Genomic DNA, 22,772 nt, shown 5'->3' on the forward strand with positions numbered 1-22,772 from the left:
AAACAAAAAATCTATTGGGGGCAAGATATAAAAAATAAAAAACGTACAATAAGCTGGTTCCATAAGTGTGCACACCTTTAAACTAATACTTTGTTGAAGCACCTTTTGATTCAATTACATCATTCAGTCTTCTTGGGTACACACTTGCCATCAGTTAGAGTCTCTGATTAACTCCAAATAAAGTTCAGCTGTCCTAGTAGGATTTTCCTGACACATTCTCACTTGCCTACTACAGCAAAAGCCATGGTTCGCAGAGAGCTCACAAAGCATCAAAGGGATCTCATTGTTCAAAAGTATCAATCAGGAGAAGGGTACAAAATAATTTCCACGGCTTTGGATATACTATGGAACGCAGTGAAGACACACTTCATAAAAGGGAGAAAATATGAGACAACAGTGATGTTGCAAAGAACTGGACGTCCCTCCAAAATTGATGAGATGAAAACTGGTCAGGACGACTGCCAAGAGACCTACAGCAACACCAAAGGAGCTGCAGGAATTTCTGGCAAGTACTGATTGTGTACATGTGACAACAATCTCCCGTATTCTCCATATGTTTGGGCTATGGGGTAGGGTCGCAAGACGAAAGCCTTTCTTAAACAGAAAAACATCCAGGCCCGGCTAAAATTTGCATAGTAATACATTTGTCTCCCAAACGCATGTGGGAAAATGTGTTATGGTCTGATGAGACCAAGGTTGAACTTTCTGGCCACAATTCCAAAAGGTACATTTGGTGCAAAAACACTTCACTTCAAAAGAACACCATCCCCATGGTGAAGCATGGTGGTGGCAATATGCGTTGGGGTTGCTTTTAATCAGCTGGAACTAGGGATTTAATCAAGGTGGAGGGAATTATGAACAGTTCAAAATACCAGTCACTTTTGGCCCAAAACCTTCAGGTGTCTGCTAGAAGCTAAAAATGAGGAATTTCACGTTTCAACACAATGACCCAAGAATGGCTTCACCAGAAGAAAATTAAAGTTTTGGAATGACCCAGCCAGAGCCCAGACCTAAATCCAATAGAAAATCTGTGGGGTGACCTGAAGAGGGCTGTGCACAAGAGATGCCTGCGCAGTCTGACAAATTTGGAGCACTTGTGCAAGGAGAGTGGGCAAATATTGCCAAGTCAAGATGTGCCATGCTGATAGTCTCCTGCCCAAGAATGTTGTAATTAAATCAAAAGGTGCTTTTTATATTTTTCCCCCAACATATTTGTTTGTTTTTCAATTGAATTGTGCAGGTTATAGGTCACATTAAAGGTGGGAAAAGTTTTGAAATGATTTATTGTGTTCTCATTTTTTTATATCACAAAAACCTGGCATTTTAACAGGTGTGTAAAATTTTTATATCCACTGTATATTGCACCTAAACTGTTATAACAGAGGTTAAGAAAATTGTGGGAGAAATCAGTTTTCAGCAAGGGTTATTACTTATAGGTGGGGACCAAAATTTAATTTGCAGCAGTGAAGATGTCTGGGGCCACAAGGGAATGTATAACAAAGGAGGGTAGCTTTTTGAAGAAATTTATGAAAATATCTGGCAGGAATGATGTGAATTCAGTAATAGTTCAGGGTGAATTTATGTATTATTCCCCAAGATCTAAAAAACTGGGCTAGGCTAGACAGAATTCACTTCACAGAAGATGTGTATTTAATTGAGGGTCTTGATACACACCCAGTAACTATTTCAGATCATGTGCCAATAATAACTAAAATAAAAACAGAGGGTGATGAAAGAGACACTGGCACTTTCCTGCCTGTCTGTTGAAAAGAGGAATTTAAGGAACGGGTAGTGGAGATTATTCCAGAGCTGTTCCAAGAGGATAAAAAGTAATGCTGAAAATGTCATTGGGGAGTGGGATAAAATTAAGGTGGAGTTTAAAAATAAAAATAGGGTGGTAATAGAAAGGGAGCTGTGGTTAAGTAACAGGAATTATTTAGAGGGACTGACAAATGTTAAAGTACTGCAGAACAGGGGGGTTCTCACAGAACAAGAATATCAGCTGCAGAATGCTAAGCAGAAAATAAGGGATTGTGTCAATAATGTACACGAGTTTAGAAAGCTTGCTGTTTAGCAACTATTTTTTGATAACACTAGAGCACATAAACTTTTAGCACGACGACTCGGGCAACAAAGTAGATGGGGCTTTTTTCAGTCTTGGGGAACCTATAACAAGGAAGGTAACGAGATCCTGTAGAGGTATTAGAAATGTTTTGGAAATTCTGTGAAAGTCTGTATAAAGCAGAGAAATATGGAAATCAAGAAGAGATACAAATGCAAATGTTTATGGACAAATTAAATATGCCAAGGTTTGAGGTAGAGGAGGCTCAATTGCTAACAGTTAAGATAGAAAAAGAAGAAGAGATAAAAATTGTGATTTACAGTAAACTTGGTAGATGTCAGATAACTGTAGATGTTAAGTTGTCCATCTCACCTTCATTCTTGCTGGATGGGTTCGGAGCCGATCCTCGGCTCCGACTCGGCCACTCTAAAAGCTCGAGAGTTGGTTCCACAGGCTCGAGGCTCCCCTTATATCCCACAATGCTAGGCGGTAATACCCCAGATCTCGTTTGCCGCTACAGCGATCGAGGTGTGTTGTTTCTACCGGCTTCAGGTCAGTTCATTTAGATTAGTCTAATAGTTAATTTAAGCCCCTTTAATTTAGTTATTCCCTTAGTTAAGTGGATTTTGACCCTTTCCTACCTGTTTATCCACCCTTTTTTCCTCAAGAACTTATAAGTTCTTTCCTTAGGCCTTCGGGCCCTTCCATCCCCTTTAATAGTGGAGTGTATGTGTTTTTTTGCAGGGATTTAAAAAAAAAAAAAAAAAAAAAATAATCTTATTAGTTTAATTTTAGTTTAAACCTTAGTGGATAGTGTAATCGGTGTGTTTGTGTTTGTGTGGTGATTACACATTTTTTCTTGAAAATGTCTAAGGATTCAAAGGTCTCAGCCTTCAAGAAGTGTGACTCGTGCTGTCAGAAAATGTCTCTGACAGACGGTCACACTTCTTGTGTGTACTGCCTGGGACCCCTTTACACCTGCAGGACTCTTGTGCTGTATGCCATGGCTTCAGCCCTAGAGTCCTGCAGGAAAGAAAAAATAAGCTTATATTACGAGGCTTATTGAAACCTGAGGGTCCCCCGACTCTTTCTTCGGGCAAACCCTCCAAGCCTTCTAGGTCGTCGGCTCCAGCTTCTGAGTCGACACCTAAGGCTTCGAAGTCTGCTACAACATCGGCTCCGGCTGGAGCCGATGAGACTCGAACTCTTATTTCTTCAGTTCCCCCGGCTTCGGCCGGAGCCAAGGTGTTGGAAATCACTGAGTCGGCTCCGATAAGATTATCGGAACCGACAACTAGGAAAAGGTCTAGGTCACCGTCTCTTGGCTCCGTTCATTCGGCTCCAGCATCTCCCTTGCTGTCTGAACGGAGCCATAGATCTCACTCCTCTAGGCCGTCGAGACTTTAGGACCATGACCTTCAGAGGGTAGTGAGTCGACTTCTTAAGTCTGAGGCACTGGCCCAAATGCTTCAGAGCCCGACTCAGCAGTCGATGCTTAATCCTATTTCTCAAAATGTTCCTCCTCCGACTCCTTTGAGTTCGGAGCCGGGGCGTTTCGGACCCGAGACTGTGGCAGCGTCGGAGCCGATACAATTGTCTTCGGCGCCGTCGTCTGCTCCATTTTCTTCATTGGAGGAATCTCGGCGCCGGACTTCCCTCGTCGGCTCCGAGGGGGTGAGTGGCAGAGTGGCATCGGACCCTTGTCCGACCCCGCTCTCCCTCTCGGTGCTTTGGCGCTGGTGAGTTCGGCTCCGACATCGGCCTCGGAGCCATCACTGTCAGTGCCGAGGGAGGTTTTCAGCTTTTCGGAGCGGAGACCTCTGGCTCTGCCTGTCAGGGGTGCTTTCGAGGTCATGCGGAGTGTGTTGGAACCTGGTTCAACTCCACAGTCGGCTCCGTCCGCCCCTCCCTCCTCGGTGCCTCAGGTAATTTCTACTCACTCCCTCATCCCAGACCGCAGAGAGCCAGCTCCTCAAGAATCCCCTGTGGGGATCTCATCCTCTTCCGAGGCCTCTCCTGAATTGGCAGGAGAGCCCCCTAGGAAGAGAAAGTGCAAGAGGAAGCACATAGACTCACCTGAGTCTGTCACCTCTGACACGGATTTAGAGGATTCTGAAGGTTCCCCCCGTTCCCCCTCTGAAGATGTCTCCTTTGCAGACATCCTGGAGATCTTAAAACAGAGGGGGAATTTGGCCAGCCCTTAACCCTTCGGAGGATGAATCTGTGTATCTTGAGGCGTTCGGCTCTCGCCCTTCCACCTCCTGGGTGTCCCCCCCCTTTGACCCCCTTATGCAGGTGGTAGCAAAAAAGGCTTGGACGGCTCCTGACTCTGTGGACCCCACCCCCAGGAGACCTTCAAAGTTTATTACAGCACCAGCAGACAAACAATTTTTGACTAAAGGAGTTTCTGTGGATGCTATGGTGGTAGCTGCTGCCACCAAGAAGGAACTAGCTGATCCTTCAGTGCCTGTCCATCCCCCTAACAAGGAATCTAGGTCTATGGACAGGTACGGGAAGCGGATGTTTTCGTCAGCGACCTTTTCAATGCGTTCGCTGAACTACCTCTGTCATTTCACTCGTCTTCAAAGAGACTTGATAAAGGAAGCGAGTGAGATGTTAAAGGATCCAACAGCTGCGGGTTTTCAGGATAAGATGAACGCTTAGCTGGCAACCCTCAATTCGATAGCTAACTCCTCCATGCGCCTTCTTTCATATGCGGCTGATGGAGCGAGCAGAGCCGCAGGTACAGGTGTGGCCTTACGCCAGCATGCCTGGATGCGGCTATGCAATTTTGCGGACCCTTTTAAGACGTCTTTCACTAATTCCCCGTTTGATGGATCGTCCCTTTTTGGTCCTCAAGTGAAAGAAACCCTGACAAGGTGCGAGACGGATGGCAAAACTCTTTCTGCCGTCGGAGTCCGTTTTTCTATTCCTTCTAGGCCTTACCCCAAGGGCCAGAAAAGTGGAAAGATGTGGTTCCGCAAGCAATCTCAAGGGGCTTTGCCTGGCGACAGAGTCGGTTTCCCTCTAGAGGCAGAGGGGGGAACAATAATGGTAGACGTCGCCCTAGAGGCAGGGGGGGTCCGCAGAACCAGGGCAATCGAGAAACTTTTTCCGATAAGCCCTTTCAGCATCCCTGAGGTGTTGCCTGACTGTCCACCTTCGGAGGCAGTCGGGGGAAGATTATCACTGTACCCAGAAGCCTGGCGATCTCTAACTCAAGACAAGTGGGTACAGTCCATCATTTCCGAAGGCTATTCCATTCCGTTCTTTCGCATTCCAAATCAATCAAAAAAGTCCCTTCCAGATGTTCCACCCACTCAAAGGGATCAAGCAGCGTTAGAAATATCAAAGTTGCTTGCAAAAAGAGCCATTCAGCCAGTTCCAGCAGACCAGCAAGGATCCAGAATCTACTCCAAATTCTTTTTGGTTCCAAAGAAAACAGGGGACTGGAGGCCCATTTTGGATCTCAGCATCTTGAACAAGTCTGCCAAGAAAACAAGATTTCGGATGGTCACGTTGCAATCCATCCTACCCCTATTGGGAAAGGAAAACTGGATGTGCTCTATAGACCTCCAGGATGCGTACTATCATATAAAAATGAACAGACGCTCCAGGAGATTCCTCCGCTTCAGGCTGGGAACCAGTCACTTTCAATTCAGAGCCCTGCCCTTTGGACTCACCACAGCCCCCCGGGTGTTTACCAAATGCATGGCAGTGGTTGCCTCTCACCTGAGACGTCAAGGATTCCAGGTGTTTCCATACTTAGACGACTGGCTCCTTACAGCTCCCACCAAGCATCTTCTACTACTTGCCAGAGACTACACTTTTCGCATATTTCGAAAGCTAGGTATCTCAATAAATAGCGAAAAGTCTGTTTTGTCGCCTTGTCGTGCTATTACCTTCATAGGCGCAAATCTAGACACAGTCAGCATGTCTGCGAGACTCACAGACCAAAGGATAGCAGACATACACAAATTAGTCTCTCTTCTTTTCCACAGCAACAGAATCAGTCAGATTAGTCCTAAACGTACTGGGGATTATGGCAGCTGCTATCCCTCTACTTCTTTTAGCCAGATTTCACATGAGAATCTTACAATGGATGCTCTTCACACAGTGGTCATACCAACAACTTCTGATGTCCCACACCATTGTGATAACGCAAGCATGCAGGAATCATCTTCTTTGGTGGATTTCTTCCCCCCAGCTCTTCTTAGGAAGACCTTTTGTCCCTCCCCCTCTGGTTGCTACTCTGACAACGGACGCCTCCCTGATCGGGTGGGGGGGGGCATTATCAGGGCAGGACAGTCCAGGGCATATGGCAACCTTACGAACCCCACTTGCATATAAATGTTCTAGAGATGAGAGCAGTGCTTTTAGCGTTGCAAGCCCTTCAAGACTCTCTTCCGATGGGAACGATAGCAATCCAGACGGACAACATGTCTGTAGTGTGGTATATCAACAAACAAGGCGGAACCAGATCCTACCCCCTATGTCGAGAGGCACTCAGACTGTGGCAATGGGCGATTTCTTCTCAGCGGTTTCTGATAGCAACGCACATCCCCGGGAAGTCCAATCTCATTGCGGACAAATTGAGCAGAGCTATTCTCATGCCTCACGAGTGGTCTCTGAAAAATTCAGTCTTGGAAAAAGTTTTTCTGAAGTGGGGCCAGCCTTGCTGCGACCTTTTTGCTACTCCCCAAAACAGCAAGTGCAAAGATTATTTCACCCTCTTTCCTCTACCAGGCCATCCCAGCAGAGACGCTCTAGTCCAAGTTTTGCCCCGAGGACTTCTGTATGCATTTCCTCCCTTCCCTCCCTTCCCACTAATTTCTCAAGTGATACAGAAAGCCATCGTTCAGAAAGCTTCCTTGATCCTCATTGCCCCTTACTGGCCTCGACAGGTTTGGTTCCCCTTTCTGCACCATTTTCTGTTGGAGCAACCCTGGCATCTGGACCTAGTTCCAGATCTTTTGACCCATCAGTCGGGTCAGTTACATCGCTCCCTCCCCTCTCTGAACCTCACCGCTTGGTTCCTCCAATTCTAACCCTAGCCAGGCTTCCTCTAATATCTCACTCAGTTCGAGATATTTTAATAGCTTCCCATAAATCCTCCACTCGGAAGATTTATCTTAGTAAGTGGAAACGTTTCTCCTATTGGGCACAAGGAAGGGGCATAGATCCTTTCACTGCTCCCATTCAATCGGTCCTTGATTTCTTAGCCGAACTATTCCACGCAGGTTCGTCTCCTTCTACTCTTAAGGTTCAATTGGCAGCTATTTCTAACTTTCATGTTGGAATCTCAGATTCTGCCATCATGTCTCACAAGCTTTGCAAAGCTTTTTTGAAGGGAGTTTTTCTTCTCAAGCCTCCTATCAGAAATCCTCCTCCTTCTTGGGACCTTAACTTAGTTCTCACATCTTTGATTCTTCCCCCTTTTGAACCTGCAGCTTCGTGTTCAATGAAATTGCTATCCTGGAAGACGCTCTTTTTGGTAGCCATTACTTCGGCTAGAAGAGTCTCGGAGCTTCATGCACTCTGCAGTCGATCCCCTTATCTTTTGTTTCATAAAGATAGGGTATCCTTACGGACCAACCCATCCTTCTTACCCAAAGTAGCCTCTCAGGCAAACCTAAATCAAAACATTGACCTTCCTGTGTTTTTTCCTAACTATTCTAACAGGTCTGAACAAAAATTATATTGGCTAGATGTTCATCGACAATTAAGGTATTATTTGGATAGGACCAAACAGAACAGAAAGGCTGACCAACTGTTTGTTTCTTATGCAGAAGGCAGAAAGGGCCTTCCAGTTTCGAAAGTATCACTCCCCAGATGGCTTACATCCTTGATTTCTTTTGTGTATGAGATTAGGCATCAAAAGTTACCAAACAAACCTAAGGCTCATTCAACTAGAGCTTTGGCTACTTCTATAGCTTTCCAAGACAGGCTGCCTATTGATACGATTTGTGCGGCAGCTACATGGGCTACTCCTCACACTTTCATTTCTCATTATAAGTTGGACTTAGCTTCTAGACACAGAGCTAACTTTGGTTCCACTGTACTCGAGTCTGTTCCGATAGGCCACCCGGGACAAGGTGCTAGGGACGCGGTCCCATCCAGCAAGAATGAAGGCGAGATGGACAACTTAACATATAGAAGTTATGTTCTTACCATAACGTTCCATGTTAGTTGTCTTCTCCTTCTTTCTTGCGTCCACCTCCTTCCCCTAGCCTGGACAGACCTAGAGGAGTTTGATTGTGACCTTTTTTTCCTACCACCTCTATTTGTATATGTATATACTGTGTTATGTATATATTCCCTCATCAGGTTGTAGGTCACCTTCCTTCTGTCATTTTATAGAGGTGGGTTTCCCCTTTCCAGTGTTTCTGGATTTTTTTTATCCTGGCTGGGCCTAGCTTACAAACGAGATCTGAGGTATTACCGCCTAGCATTGTGGGATATAAGGGGAGCCTCGAGCCGGTGGAACCAACTCTCGAGCTAGAGTGGCCGAGTCGGAGCCGAGGATCGGCTCCGAACCCATCCAGCAAGAAAGAAGGCGAGAAGAAGACAACTAACATGGAACGTTATGGTAAGAACATAACTTCTATTTTCTAGTTGCTTGAGAGTTACTATTAAAAATAGGCCAGACTAATACTGTACCCTATACTATTTGTTTGGTGTGACCTGTTCTCAGGTTGGAGAGAGAGGGAATTTATTCCCAACTTCCTTTATAAAACTCTAAAAATGTAAGCTATCTTTCTGTGTGTGTGTGGGGGGGGGGGGGGGGGTGCAACACATGAAAATTGTTCTAGTTTTGGTTAACTGAGTTTACTGTATAACCAATCTACAGGAAAGTCCCCAGGAATAGATGGTATTCCTGTGGAGGTTTGGAAGCTAAGAGGGAAAACTGATAAAAGATCTGGAAGATTTCAACAGTATTTTAAGAGAAGCACCAACATCCTGGAAGAAAGCAGTGGTCTAAACAGAGTAAAGATCCATCAGCTCTAACTTCATACAGGCCCATTTCAATTGCTAACCCATGAATATAAATTATTCACGTGTAATGTAATGGCAAAAGTAATGCCAAAATTGATAAATATGGATCAGACTGGCTTTGTGAGGGTGGAGACTTAATATTTAACAACATTAAAAGAACATTAATGATCCAGAAGGAAGGAAATATAAATGGGGTGCAGCGTTTAGCATTGTCGCCTCACAGCAAGAGGTTCTCCTGTTTGATTTTCTGCTGGGGTGCCTCCTGTGCAGAGTCTGCATGTCCTCCCTGCATTCACGTAGGTTTCCTCTGGGTGTTAGTTTCCTCCCCCATTCCAAAGACATGCATCTCGAGCATTTCTCACTGGGCCTTCGCTGATAGGCTCGGTCCCAGTTGGACTTTCCCGGTAAACAAATGTTAAATAAATGAAATATCATCATTGTTGGTGGTGGGTCTTGATTCAGAGAAAGCATTTGAGAGAGTAAGCTAAGACTTTGAGCAGGGCAATGGAAGCATTTGCATTTCCTGAAAAAATTATAAGGTTGATTAAGAGGATATATGAGGGATCGGAGGTGAAAACTGAAGTGGGTGGGGTCCTCTCTGAAAATTTCTGCTCAAGTAGAGGAGCCAGGCAGGGGTGTCCTCTTTCCCCTTAATTTGTGTTCCAGTTAGAACCATTGCCAAAAAAATAAGGGAGTCAGAAATTCAAGGATGTAATTGGTATGCTAGTCAAGAAAAGCTGGCTGTATTTGCAGATTATATAATCTTGTACCTGGCAGAACCAGACACTGCATTGTTGTGGGACATTTTGAGACGGTTTCAAATCTTTTTGGGATACAAAATTGATGAAGCTAAAACAAAGGCAATTGTAATAAATTATGTACACACAAATTTGTTCAGCAACAGCAGTGTGTATGAGGACATGAGTGTATGAAGTATTTAGGAGTATGGATTAAAAAGGATTCTGGTGTGACAGCTAAGAATATGTGAGGAAGAGACTAAACAAAAGATTATACAAAAACTGAGACAATGGAAGCTTTATTATATGGATATGGATAGTAAGATACAAGCAGTTAAATTGTTTAGTTCCATTAGTCTTGTACACAGGTCGGGCATATTTTTTTATCAACAAAGGGAGGAGAAGTGGATAGCGATTAATGAAGAGCTGAAGGACTTTATCTGGGAGGGGAAGACTGCAAGAGTGAAGTGGGATAAGCTGATTCTTCCAGTAGAACAGGGAGGATTGGAATAGCCCAATTTGAAGGGGTATTTCCGAGCTACACAGTTAAGGCTCCTATGTGTAGCACAAGCAGAAAACTATAATTCAAAGTGGAAAGGGATGATGATGAAAAGTGGGCGGGGGGGGGCTCAAGAAACAAGGAGAGACTGGCATTTTGGATGCAGGCCTTTGAAAATAACAATAATCATACAGAATATTCTATCTGTAAAGTAGCAGAAAGTATCCTAAAAACTAGCCAACATAGGAATGGAGAAGGGAGATTCTGCTAATCGGGATGACTGCAATTAGGGATGTAAACAATAGGCAAGAGGGAGCTGGAGTTTTTTTTTAGAGAAAACTGGCAAAGGGACCAAGGCATTGACAGCAAATAACTAGAGTGTGAAAGATGATAGAATTGGAAGACACCAAGAATGTATCTGAGCTGCATATTGGAGATTGTCTTCCCTATCAAGGATTGATATTAGAGTATAAGCAGAGAGAAAGAAATAGGGGAGGGGCTCGTAAACGAAAGGCCAGCACTGGTAGAATTTGTAGTAGAATCTAAAACAGAAGCTGCCATTAAAAAAGGAGTAATTAGTACAGCACATAAAATATTTGCATGACAACTGTAAGAATCAGAGGAGGTTAGAAAGGCTTGAGAAAAGATTGGATAAGCAATTCACAAAAACAGTGGGAAGATGTATGCATATCTCCCAAATATGCAACAAAATCTAGAATATTTAGGATTTTTGCTTGGAAATGTTTAAATATTTTATACCCCAAGTAGACTCCAGAGAATTTTTCCTCTGGTAGAATGCAAGTGTTTGAGATGCGACTGGGAAGAAAGAGGCAATTGGGAACATTTTTTAGAAGTGCAGTGAGTTGGTGGACTTTATTCCCTGCGGTATGCACTGCCAGAGATGCTGGGTGGGCAAATTGGTGTGATGAGGGAGATGATTTTTTTTTTTTTTTGAGCTATAATACAGAATCTGAATTGTCTAGACATGGTTAGGCCTTGCTGTGTCTAGTTATGGTGGATGCCAAAAAAGCATTTGCTAGAAAATGGAAATCAAAATCTAAACCAACTGTACTAGGAGTCAGTGTAGTAACACAGAGAAAACTGGACTTGAGATATTTAGAAAAGGGTAGGAGCAAACTACATAGGAAAAAAAATCGGAATTGTGGGAACAATAGATACACAGGGGATGAATGAGGTTTGAAAGAAGGCAGGGGTTAAGTGGACTTTAATGTTTGACTGAAAATGATTGGGGAAAATAAGTGATGTATAATGTTTGCAACTGGGACTTTGTCAGTGTGGTTTGTGATGTTAAATGCTTGCAACTAGGATAGTGTTGGTGTGATTTTTCATTTATATTAAATGTATGATTGCCTGTGTCGTAAGAGATGATTTTAATAGATGTTTCTTTAAATAAAATTAATTATTCAGAATGTCTGTGCCACTGTTCTGTCCCCCCACTTCCTCCTCCTGCTCCTGTGTCTCTGCCTGTACTAGAAACTGGTTCTCAACATTTCCACTTCGGCAACAGATTTCATCTGGTGCTAAATGTCGTCCAGGAGGGTTACTGTTAGCACTGGATTACACATACCTCCTTTCAGGGGAATACCTCCCCATCCTCCAAACCAAACAGTTTTTCCTTGGGTGGGTCTTCACTTGCTTGACCCTAGCAATCATAAAACCAGTGCATTTAGATCCAAGGGGTAAAGGCTTTTCCAGAAAGTTTCTGGTTCAAAAGAAAGACCTCTCATAGAAACCAGTTCTAGAGCATATTTTCTTTCTCAGAATTCAAAATGCATGCCCTGTTGGCTCTCAGGCCTGAACACTTTATTAAATTTGAGATCTTATAGGCTTTTTGCAGTGCATAACTGTTGGTATCTCCTCTCCTGATTTTCCCATCTTGGCAGAATTTACTTTTCTTTCATTTGTGCATGCATCCACCAAGGGCATATTGTGTTGTCTTACTGGTCTAGGGTGATCTATATGACCTTGAGATGCTTGTTTTCTTTCAACATTCAACAGTATTTGTGTAGATGTTGGAGCACTAGCTAAAACCCACACAAACTGTTTTGTCTGTTGAAGAAGCATGATTTGAAGGATTGCCATAAGTGTTCATACTTCTGTCCCACTTCTTGCATGAGCTGGAGAGACAGGATAGTGGTCATGCGCAGCATGTGGTGTAGCTTGACTTGAGGCCTTTGACATTCCCCATGCTGGCATCATACAAAAGCTAAACGCTTTACAAATCAACCCATATGTTGTAAAAGATTAATGCCACATGGAGCAGTGAGCAGGTGCTTGCTTTTTCAGTGTGAAAGTGACCAACTGTGTCTGTCAGGGCTCTCTGATGAAACTTTTTTTCTTTCATATTTTCTTCTCTGATCTCCAAGTAGAAAGTCAAGACCGCTGGCTAAGAACGTTTCCAGACAATTGCCAAATGGGATTTGTCATCCTGTTACCCCCCCCCCCCCGATACACACAGATCTTGAACTTGCCCTAGTAAACCACCTTTAGTGTTTTAAAAATGAGCCTAGACTAAATGCTAAAAAGTGTAGTGTCTTCACTTTTGGTTGACAAACCTTTGTGTCATACTGTATAGACAGCATATCTCTACAAAACAAAAATGTAGTTAGGGACATGGGTACTATAGCTGATCTCTCTCAACCTTCATGTTCAGGAAATCCTTTTATTTAAACCAGCTAATTGCCAAAGGAGCATTAGTGTCTAAAGAAGTAATCACTCCATTAAACCCAACATTGATCAGGCCATTTGAGTACACTGCCCCTTTTGGGATGCATCTTCCTAATCGTATTAATTAGAAATACGCCAATGGATCATAAATAAAAAGATCACAAACCTAAAGTCCCTGAGCTACAAAGAGATGATGGAAGCTCTATCCCTTTATTTAATGTCTTACAGACATTTGAGGGGGGAAGATCTCTGCCTCGCTTACCACACCATTACAGATCAGATTGTCCTTGACCCTCTGTTTCTGTACAGGTTCACAATCTCCACTAATACTAGAAAGGGGGACCTAGATATTCACCAGTGCATAAGTAAAACATTACAAGGGGGCATATAACCTGGCATCTCCCAAACCCTGAGAATCAACTTCTGCGTACACGCTAAGCAATGTGACTCACTGTCTTCCTTTTAAACAGAACTTGGATGACTGGATGGGTGCCCATAAAATTACTCTGGGATTGAAAAGGTATAGCCCTCCTGGATAATGTAGGTGCAGCCTGAGGGAAGGTACTGGCAAGGTGTTAATGATCATAGGACTCTATAGCCTTGGAAAATCTAAATCTGTGGGTGCACCCATTGATTTTTTTTTGGCAGCTGCTCCTCTCTTGAGGGATAAGCTTAATTTTTATGAAAATGAACATAATTTTATGAATTTATTGCAAAATAAAAGGGGGTGGAAGAGTTCTGAAAAGCTAATTTAGCTTTTTGTTTGGATGTTTCAATAGAACCGGTCTTAAAATGTGATGTTCATTTCAAATAATAAGCAATCGCGTAAGATAATCAGCCTGCCCAACATTAGGCTGTGCATGTAAGCTAAAAAACAGGAAATATACATTCAAAAGAACTTTCACTTTCATGTATAATAGTTGGGAGTAATAGCATTATCGTGGAATGTAAATGGCCTTACAGGTGTAGAAAAAACAGGTCGTACTGAATGACATTGAGAAGTGTAGGTTTCAAATAGCAATGTTGTAGGAGGAGACCCCTTTGGATAGAAATGAGCATGTGAAATTGACTGTATTTCAGTATGGACAATTTGCAGAATATCCATAAAGAAAAAGGAGTAATACCGATTGTCAGAGGAGTTCCAATAGTGATTAGAAATGGGGGAAAAGACAATAATGTTACATTTGTAGTAGTAAGACCACATTGGCAGGGGAAGGGGCTTAACTGGCTTGTATTTATGTTCTACCTAAAACTGCTATGAGGGAACATAAGAGGATTTTAGAAGAAATGACAAGCTTCCAACAAGGACTATTTATGGGTAGGGATTGGAACATGATTTGCAATAGTGAAAGATGCATCAGGGTGACTAGAGGGTAAAATATAACAAGTGGTGGATTTCTGAAAAAAATATTAAGTATGGAAGATCTGAATTTAGTAGCAGGAACACAAACCATTTTCATACCACTCCTCACGGTACAGTAGCTAGGCTAGACTGGATAGAAGTCATACTTCACAGGCGAAAGCTTTGACACACTTCCAGTAACTGTTTCAGGTAGCTTTAAAAAACCCTTGGCTATAGATGCAGGCTAATAAAGCAAACTGAGAGACTAGCACTGTCCTACTTTTCTGATAAAAAGAGGAATTTACGAAATGGGTAGTGGAAATGATTTTGAGTTATTAGTGAACGTAGAAATTTCTTCAGAATTGCTAGTTAATGAATGGGATAAGTGAAAATAAAGCTTAAAGCGGAAGAAATGAGAGAGTGAGAGAGATGTAAAATTTAAGAATTATTTAAAAGGATTGGCAAAAATTAAGTAGTTATAATATGCAAGAAATAAAAAGGCTGCTGTTAAGCAACTATTGTTTTGATAACTCTAGGCAGAAAAACCTTTTAGGCAACAGGAAGTAGAGTTTCCACCAAACTGAGGGAGCCTGTGACAAGAAAAAAACAGATTCATGAATTTGAGGAAGGCACAAATGGAAATGTGTGTGGGAGACTTGATTATGCCAAGGTTAGAGGAAGATGACATTTAGTTAATAGCTATGATAGATTACTTTCTCCTCTCTTCCTGTCTTCCTATCAACAGGGAAGTTTCCAGGAGCACATTGTATTGTAGAAGTTGGGAGGGAAAATGTGATGAAAGATCTGGAAGGTTTTGTTTAACAATGTTCCAAGTTGGTGGTATTACTCCCCTTTTTTAGAAGAAAGCTGTGGCTGGCTGTTGCACAAAGACCCTTCAGACCCAGCTTCACACAGACCCATTTCAGTTTTAAACTATGATTATAAAGTTTTTGTACTAGCTAGGAAATTGACAGACATATTGATAAAATTGATAGTTGTAGATCATTGGCGGGTGGCAAATGTTTAACAACTTAATAGAGCACTGATGATCCAGAGAGAAAGCAGTGTAAGAAAATGCATATGTTGGTGTTTTTTTATGCAGGGGAAACATTCTGTAGAGCCAGCTTGGGTTTTATAAGTAGGGCAATGGCATCATTTATGATGTCCTCCTGTTCTCATGTTGCAGTATTCTCAACACTTGGGTCCTCCTCTCTTGCTACCTGAACATCTGGTCAGTATACAAAAGCTTGTAGTTATTGCTGGGTATGTGGGACGTCTGACGTTTGCCTAGGGAATATGGGCCATAAAAGTGACATCTGCACATACCAGACCTCAAACTTTGCTGCCAGTCGAATGTCCGCTGTTCCTGCTGTGCTAGTCATCTGATCGAAATTTCTCAGATAAGTACTCCACTGGGGACGTTTGTTTCTTTCTTTGGCTCACTGCTTTGTGTGTATGTTCATGTTATCCAGGAAGGGCAAGTGTAGGTGCAGTCAGATCCCCCATAAAGATGCCCACAAGCTTTGCCTTTTTTGTTTAGGGCCTACGCATGACCATAAGTCCTGCTCCATCTGCCAGGCCTTCATTCCAAAAACGCTATGCAGCCTTCTGCACACGTTTATATCTACCTCGAGAACCAGCGCCTTAAGCATTTAGCTTTGGGTATGAAGGGACAGTCTGGTCAGCCCGTCGAGCCACCTAAGAAAAAGGCCAAGGTTATTAGGCCCGAGTCTGTACCTGCACCTCCAACACCTGACGTCCCTCCTGTGGCTAACATCAGCCTGGAGGAATGCTAGATTGCCACTGATATGGGTAGAGTGGGTACCAGCAGTTTGGAAGACATAGAACCCAGCACGGATGGCACATACGCAGAGGTAAGGCAGATGTCTGCTTCCAGCGGTGAAGGGGAATGTCAATTCATACTGGCTAATCAGATGGATCCCTCCTCTACTTCACAATCTCCCGAATCCAGGCCTAGCTTGGCCCATACACCCACTAGGCCTTCCCTTAAAGGAAAAGAAAAAAAATGAAACTCATTTCCCCTGCAATTGAGAGCCTAGCCAGATTGGCGGGCTTTTCTTGTCAAAGCCTATTTAATGCTTTTATGGCTCTGAGGCCTACTATACCCTTAGTCTCCCCTGGCCCTCCTCCTGTAATGAGTCCTAGACCTCAGACCTTGGACCTTTTCCAGCTTGAAGCTGAGGAATCATTTGACTCTTTCCCAGAAGATTCCCTGTCCTGTGTTTCTCAAATGCCATCTCCCCATGGCTACGTTTCCCCTGAAGAGTCTACAGAAACAGATTCCCGAGGTGAGGACTTTACCTTTGGGGAGACTATTTCCAAGATGAGGGTGCATTTCAAATGGGATTTATCTGAAATGACTGAAGTACAGAAGAGGTACTATGAACTTCTTCGGATGGACTCACCTGCCCCTTCAGCTATTCCCCCTGCACTTCCTGCATTTCTGGATGCTTTCAATGCAGCTTCAATCAACCCCGACTCCCAGCCTCCTGTTGTACGTAGGCCTGACAATCTGCAAGGTCCCTGAGGGGGCCATATTCTTGGTTAAGTGCCCTGCGGCAGACACTGGCACTGTCTCTGTGTCAGCAGATAAAGCCTCTAAGCTCCTTCCATCCTCCACACTCCTCCCCACAGACAAGACAGTAAGGGCATGGAGCGTTTTGGGGAAAAAAGGTCTACCTTGGCATTTAGGGCAATAAATTATCAAACCCATATGTCCAAATATGCCCTAGCCCTTTTAGGATAGGCCACGAAACTTCTCGGTGAAATCCCAGTCTCTCCGGCCCATAGCTCAGCTAACCAGCCTTATGTCCTTGACCTCGCAGGTCATAAGCCACCCCATTGTGTAGTTATGCAGCAGAAGCCTTGGCCAGGTCTGCTGCATCTGCTTCTGTGCTCAGGCGATATTCCTAGCTTAAGTTACAGACGCTTTCTGATGATATCCGGGCAAAACTCTTAGATGCACCCCTAGATAACTCTGCCCTTTTTGGGTCAAATGTGGCAGAATTATTTAAAACCCTGCAACAAAAAGGGAAGGAGCTGCAGGATCTCAGACACTTGTCTCCTATCCCCATATTCCACAGGAATTACCCCTCAAAGACCCAATTTATCAGGAAGCACTCTGCACCCCCTCCTCCTCCTAGGAGCAGAAAGACTGCAAGAGAAGCAAGTCACCCCTTCCAGGCCTGCACAGACCCCAGCACAGAAGACTCATTTTCAAGACAGGTAGGTAGTCTGTAACTACCTGCCATCATTTAACCAACCCCTCGACTCCATCCCCCTATCCCTAAGGCTCTCACTGCCTCCCTGCGTGGGAAAGCATCATCACAGACCGGTGGGTCTTGCCCATCATACAAACTGGTTATTTTATGACCTGGATCACAACCCCTTCCTTGAGAGGCATTCCCCAGCCGCCCCCCCCCCAGAGAACAGCTTCCAATTTTTCAGCCTGTTGTAGACAGCCTTATTGCCCAGGGAACAATTCAACCTGTCCCCTGTACCAGAAAGAGGAAAGGGTTTCTACTCGAGTTTTTCTAGTCCCAAGAAAAGATGGTCCCTGGAGACCAATTTTAGATCTTTCCAATCTCAACCTCTTTCTGCAGGTTCACACCTTTCGAATGCTTACTCTGCAGGCCCTTTTTCCCATTGATTTTTCCTCAAGGGTTCTTTGCCACCTTGGACGTCAAAGATGCCTACCTTCACAGCCCAGTAAGGCTCAGCTACAGGAAATATCTGCTTTTCTGTGGCCTCCTCATATTTTCAGTTCTGTGCCTTGCTCTTCGTACTTTCTACAGCACCAAGGGTCTTAAAGTGCTTGGCACCAGTGGTGGCTTTCTGCAGGACCCTGGGGATTCAAGTCTTCCCTTACCTAGATGACCTACTCATCTAGGCAGACTGCAGAGAATCCCTGCAAAGCCATTTAAGAACAGAATTGTACTCCTTCAAGCACTGGGATTCAAGATAAATTGCCCCAAGTCCAATCTGACCCCCTCTCAAGACCAGATTTTACCTGGGTGCAGGATAAGAACCAATGTCATGAAGACTTTTCTGCCACCCCAAAAGATTGAAAGTTTAAAGCAGTACCTGCTTACTGTTCTCCAAGCCACAGACTTGACTGCCAGACAATACCTAAGACTCCTAGGTCACATGGCATCGATCATTTCCATGTTACTATTGGCAAGGGCTTCACATGAAGCTACAGTGGTACCAAAGGTCTGTAAAGACACAACACTCTCATCCTCTAGAGTACAAAATCCCTTCCCTTCCTTGCCTGAAAGAGATCCAGTGGTGGGTGGACCAAGTGTGCTGCAACCCAGCACTCCCCTGCCAGTGCAAGAGATGTATACAGATGTCTCGGATCAGGGTTGGGGAGCAGCCATGGGTTCTCAGAGTCCAGGGCATTTGGCCAGATTCCTTCAGACATGAACATATCAATATCGAAGAGATGAGAGCAATTTTGTTGGCCTTAAAGGCCTTCCAACATACACTAAAACAGGGCCCAGTAAAATTGTTCACAGGCACACTACAGTTCTGTGGTATGTGAACAAGCAGGGAGGAACAAAATCCTACTTGCTGTTCAGACTAGCTCTCCCAAGTGTGGGAGCTTGCCACAACACAGGGAATCACACTTCAGGCTGTGTATATCCTTTCAGAACAGAATATGCAGGCAGACCTATTGAGCAGGTCCATGTCACAGTCCCACGAATGGATGCTCCACAGAGTTGTGTTCTTTGACATAGTCCACAAATGGGGTACATCTCAGATCTGTTTACCTCCCTTATGAATAGACAACTTCTGTCCTTTTGAACCAGGCTGCCGAATCCCACCTTCTCAATCTTTTGGAAGGGGATGTGTCTGTACCCGTATAAAAATGTTCATATTTTTCAGATACATATTTTTTTAATATTTTCAGTAGTTTGAACAGTAATCTTTCAATAGTTTGGTAACTGTTTAAGTACATAAGGAATGTGTTAAATTGATTAACTCATAAGTGATTGGATGTGCTGAGTATAAATGGATGCAGAACATTACTAGGTTTGAAGAAGCAGTCTGTTGATTGTGAAAGCACTTACCCATTGATTTCTATTGATTTCCTTGCTGTTTTTGTTGTATTCATTTGCACACCGTCAGCCTTGGAGTTTGCTTCGGATGGTGTTCCTTTAAAGCATTCATTACTGGTATACTGGAATTTCGTTTTTATATCAGGAAATCAGACCAATTGTTTGTCTCCTTTCATCCCAGAGCCCTGGGGAAAGCTGTGACAAAGCAGACAGTTTCAGCCTGGATTTCCAGAGCAATTTCCTTCTGCTATGCATACCACGGGAAATCCTTAGGGTCAAAAATCAAAGCACACTCCACTAGAGCTATAGCTTCATCTGGATCTTTCTTTAAAGGTTTGGACACTGCCACAATTTTAAAGGCAGCTACATGGACTTCTGTCCACACCTTTATCAAGCATTACAAATTGGACATTTCCAAATCCAAGGCTGGATTTACCAAGGCAATCATGCATGGATTTATAGGAAATATTTCCAAGCCACCACTCTCCTCTTCCCAGTGAGCTTTGGCACTCACCCAAGTGTTGAGAATACTACAGCATGAGAATAGAAGGACATAGAATAGTTGTGTGAAATCTTACCATAACAATAAATGTCATCCTCTTCCATGTTGCAGTATTCCTTCCCCTCTTCTTCCCCACCTTTACTGGATGGCATTGGACTTGCACAGATTCCTGGGACTGGGGTCCGACTAGGGCACTCAGTTCTGAGATCTGGTAGGTGGAGACGTCACTTTTATGGCCCACATTCACAAAGCCAATGTCAGAAATCCCACATACCCAGCAGTGACTACAAGCCTTAGTATACTGGTCGGATGTTTGAGTAGCAAGAGATGAGGACCCAAGTGTTGAAAATACTACAACATTGAAGAGAAAGAGAGTCTATGGTTATGTTAAGATTTTACACAACTATTCTTTCCCTGATAAAAATAGGTTTAATTAGGAAGATATGTGAAGGGTTGGCGGCAAGAATTAGTGAGAGGATTCCTTTTCAACAAGTTGTTTGAATAGAGGAACAGGCAAGGATGTCTGGTTTCCCTTTTATTTGCTAGATATTTAGAGCTGTTGCAAAGAAAATGAGCTACTTACAAATTCAAGAATATAAATTATATTGTAGTCAAGAAAAGTTAGTAGTATTTGCAGATTATATTTTTTTGTACTCAGGAAATCCAGAAAAGGACATGTTGACTTGTGAAACAAGTTTTCAAGTCTTTTTGAGATGTAAAATAAATGAAGATAAAGGACTGTAGTAGTAAAATATGTACCGACACGTAAAATGGTTCAGCAGTTTCCATATTTGAGGACATGAGGAATTATCCAGGTGTGTGGATTTAAAAAAATTCTATTTTGGCAGCTAAAGTGTGTTACTAGACAATGGACATCCAAATCTAAAACTGTAATTGAAGTAGTAAATATTGTAAAGGAGATGTAAGAAGTGGGAGTAGGATCACTAAGGAATGTAGAGCAAATTATGTAAAAACGGAAATTGTGGGAACATTATATGCAGAATAATGTTCAAGAGGAGAAGTGATGTTTAAGGGAAGGCAGGAATTGAACAATTTGCTTACAGTTTGATTATTTTCATGCATTATATGTAGGTTTTCTTTTAAACAATAAAAACTGTTACAATGGTTTTTCTATTGTATGTGTCCATCATTGCTTAAAACATCATTTAATAAATGTGTTTAAAAACAAAGATATGCCTCTTGAGTATTTTGTGGTGGTTGATGACTGAGCGAGTCAGTGGTACTAAATTTATTGAAGACCACTTTTTGTTGGTGCCAAGTAGTGTAGATTTTGTTTTGGAGAAAGTATTTAAAGGCCAGTCAGCCAGCTATATAAACAATGTCGTTTTTGGGTTACACTTTTACATATGTTATGTTGGTAAAACACAGATGCAGAAATTAATTCTGAAATTATTTAACATAGGTGAGGAGGAAGGCGACAGGCTCGTTCAGAGTGCTGAGGACAGGCTCGTTCAGAGTGCTGAGGAACTTGAATTTGATCCATTTGTTCAAAGTCACATTGTAGCATCAGAAAATGTTTCGTGTAGTACTCTGACTGAGGAGCAGCGGCTAAAGATAGAGAGAAATAAACAGATTGCCCTGGAAAAGCGTCAGATGAAAATGCAACTCCAGCAAACTCAGGAAGGTAAGTGTCCATTGTGAATTATTTTTCCTATTGTATGTATTGTGTATCCTGTGTGGACAATTTATCTGACCGAGCTTTCCAGTCATTTTACTACTTTGAACAAAAATTGTGAGAGTTATTGATGTACATACACACTCACACAGCCTTATTCCAGTGAATTGTTGATCTTTAATGAGGATTCTTGCAGTTTGTGCAAGAGAACAGCTATTGCTGGCCAGACAGCATTTGCTCTAAGCATATTACACTGATAGGATGCTTATAGGTGTACTAATACCCACTTGAAGCACATTCTTCAAGCTTGCAAACATTTTCTAGCCTTTGAAATTACATTTTGCACCTTTCTTCAACATCTTTTTACATCACTGTTAAAGTTTAGTAAACAACCTCTGGATGTCTTCTGTGCAATATGCATTCCACCAGTACCCCAAACAGGCCCGCTACTAGTATAAGTTAGAAATCAGAAAAGATTTTGAGGATGCCCAGCCTCTTCACCTAGTAGAACTAAATGTAAAGACTGGTCACCATCTAAATTTTTTCCTGTGTACTACCCCCTCACTTTTACCCATAATTCTCTGCTATATAGTCTGTTACCCAGATTTGGGATGTCAGTTGAAGGCGAAGCACCAACGAAGAAATAACACCGGAATCGGTCCTCCTTGTTTACAAGGATGGGCTTGCTGTCTATATCTTATCATAATCAGAAACGTATTCTGGTTGGTTAATCTACAGCTTGTAAAAACACAGGCCTTTGTTGCATGGAAATAAGAGGCCATCAGTCTTGTAGATGTAGGATTTAAAACTCTTCTCATTTACTTCAGCAGCCCTACTTTCAACTTTTTCAACTTGCCCCAATTGTACAATTTTCTTAAACATGGAATTGGGAAATTCTTAAAGGAGAACTTATCTTTTGACAAAAATTCTCTTTTGGAACTGTGGATTTGGGACTGGACTGAGTGAACACAAACTTCAGATTGCAGAAGAATTAAAAATAGACGTCACAGGCTGAGAATCAGGCCGGCTGAGCAAACAGTGGCCTGCAGATAATTCCCATTATTTTACTTCATCAGTGATCCTCAAGAAGAAAAAAATGTATTGTGTTCACATTCACTGTGTCTTAGAGGAAGAGAATTTCTTGTGGGTGTTGCAGTCTTAGTTTTGGTATACATTCCCCTGGTGTGACATTTGGTATACATTCCACAGGTATGACATTCTAATGAGCT

At 42.9% G+C, this 22,772-nt stretch overlaps 1 protein-coding gene across 2 annotated transcripts in view; it reads left to right on the top strand.

The window, feature by feature from the left end:
* TIPIN (TIMELESS interacting protein) overlaps positions 1-22,772 on the top strand; it is a 759,992-nt gene that overhangs the window by 669,302 nt on the left and 67,918 nt on the right. For both annotated transcript variants that reach the window (XM_044077863.1, XM_044077864.1), the window contains exon 8: positions 21,331-21,552. In XM_044077863.1, coding sequence (XP_043933798.1) covers positions 21,331-21,552 — 222 coding nt within the window. The remainder of the gene's footprint in view (positions 1-21,330; positions 21,553-22,772) is intronic.

Source organism: Protopterus annectens, chromosome 7.part0, assembly GCF_019279795.1.
Source record: "Protopterus annectens isolate FY-2018-M chromosome 7.part0, PAN1.0, whole genome shotgun sequence".
NCBI lineage: Eukaryota > Metazoa > Chordata > Ceratodontiformes > Protopteridae > Protopterus > Protopterus annectens.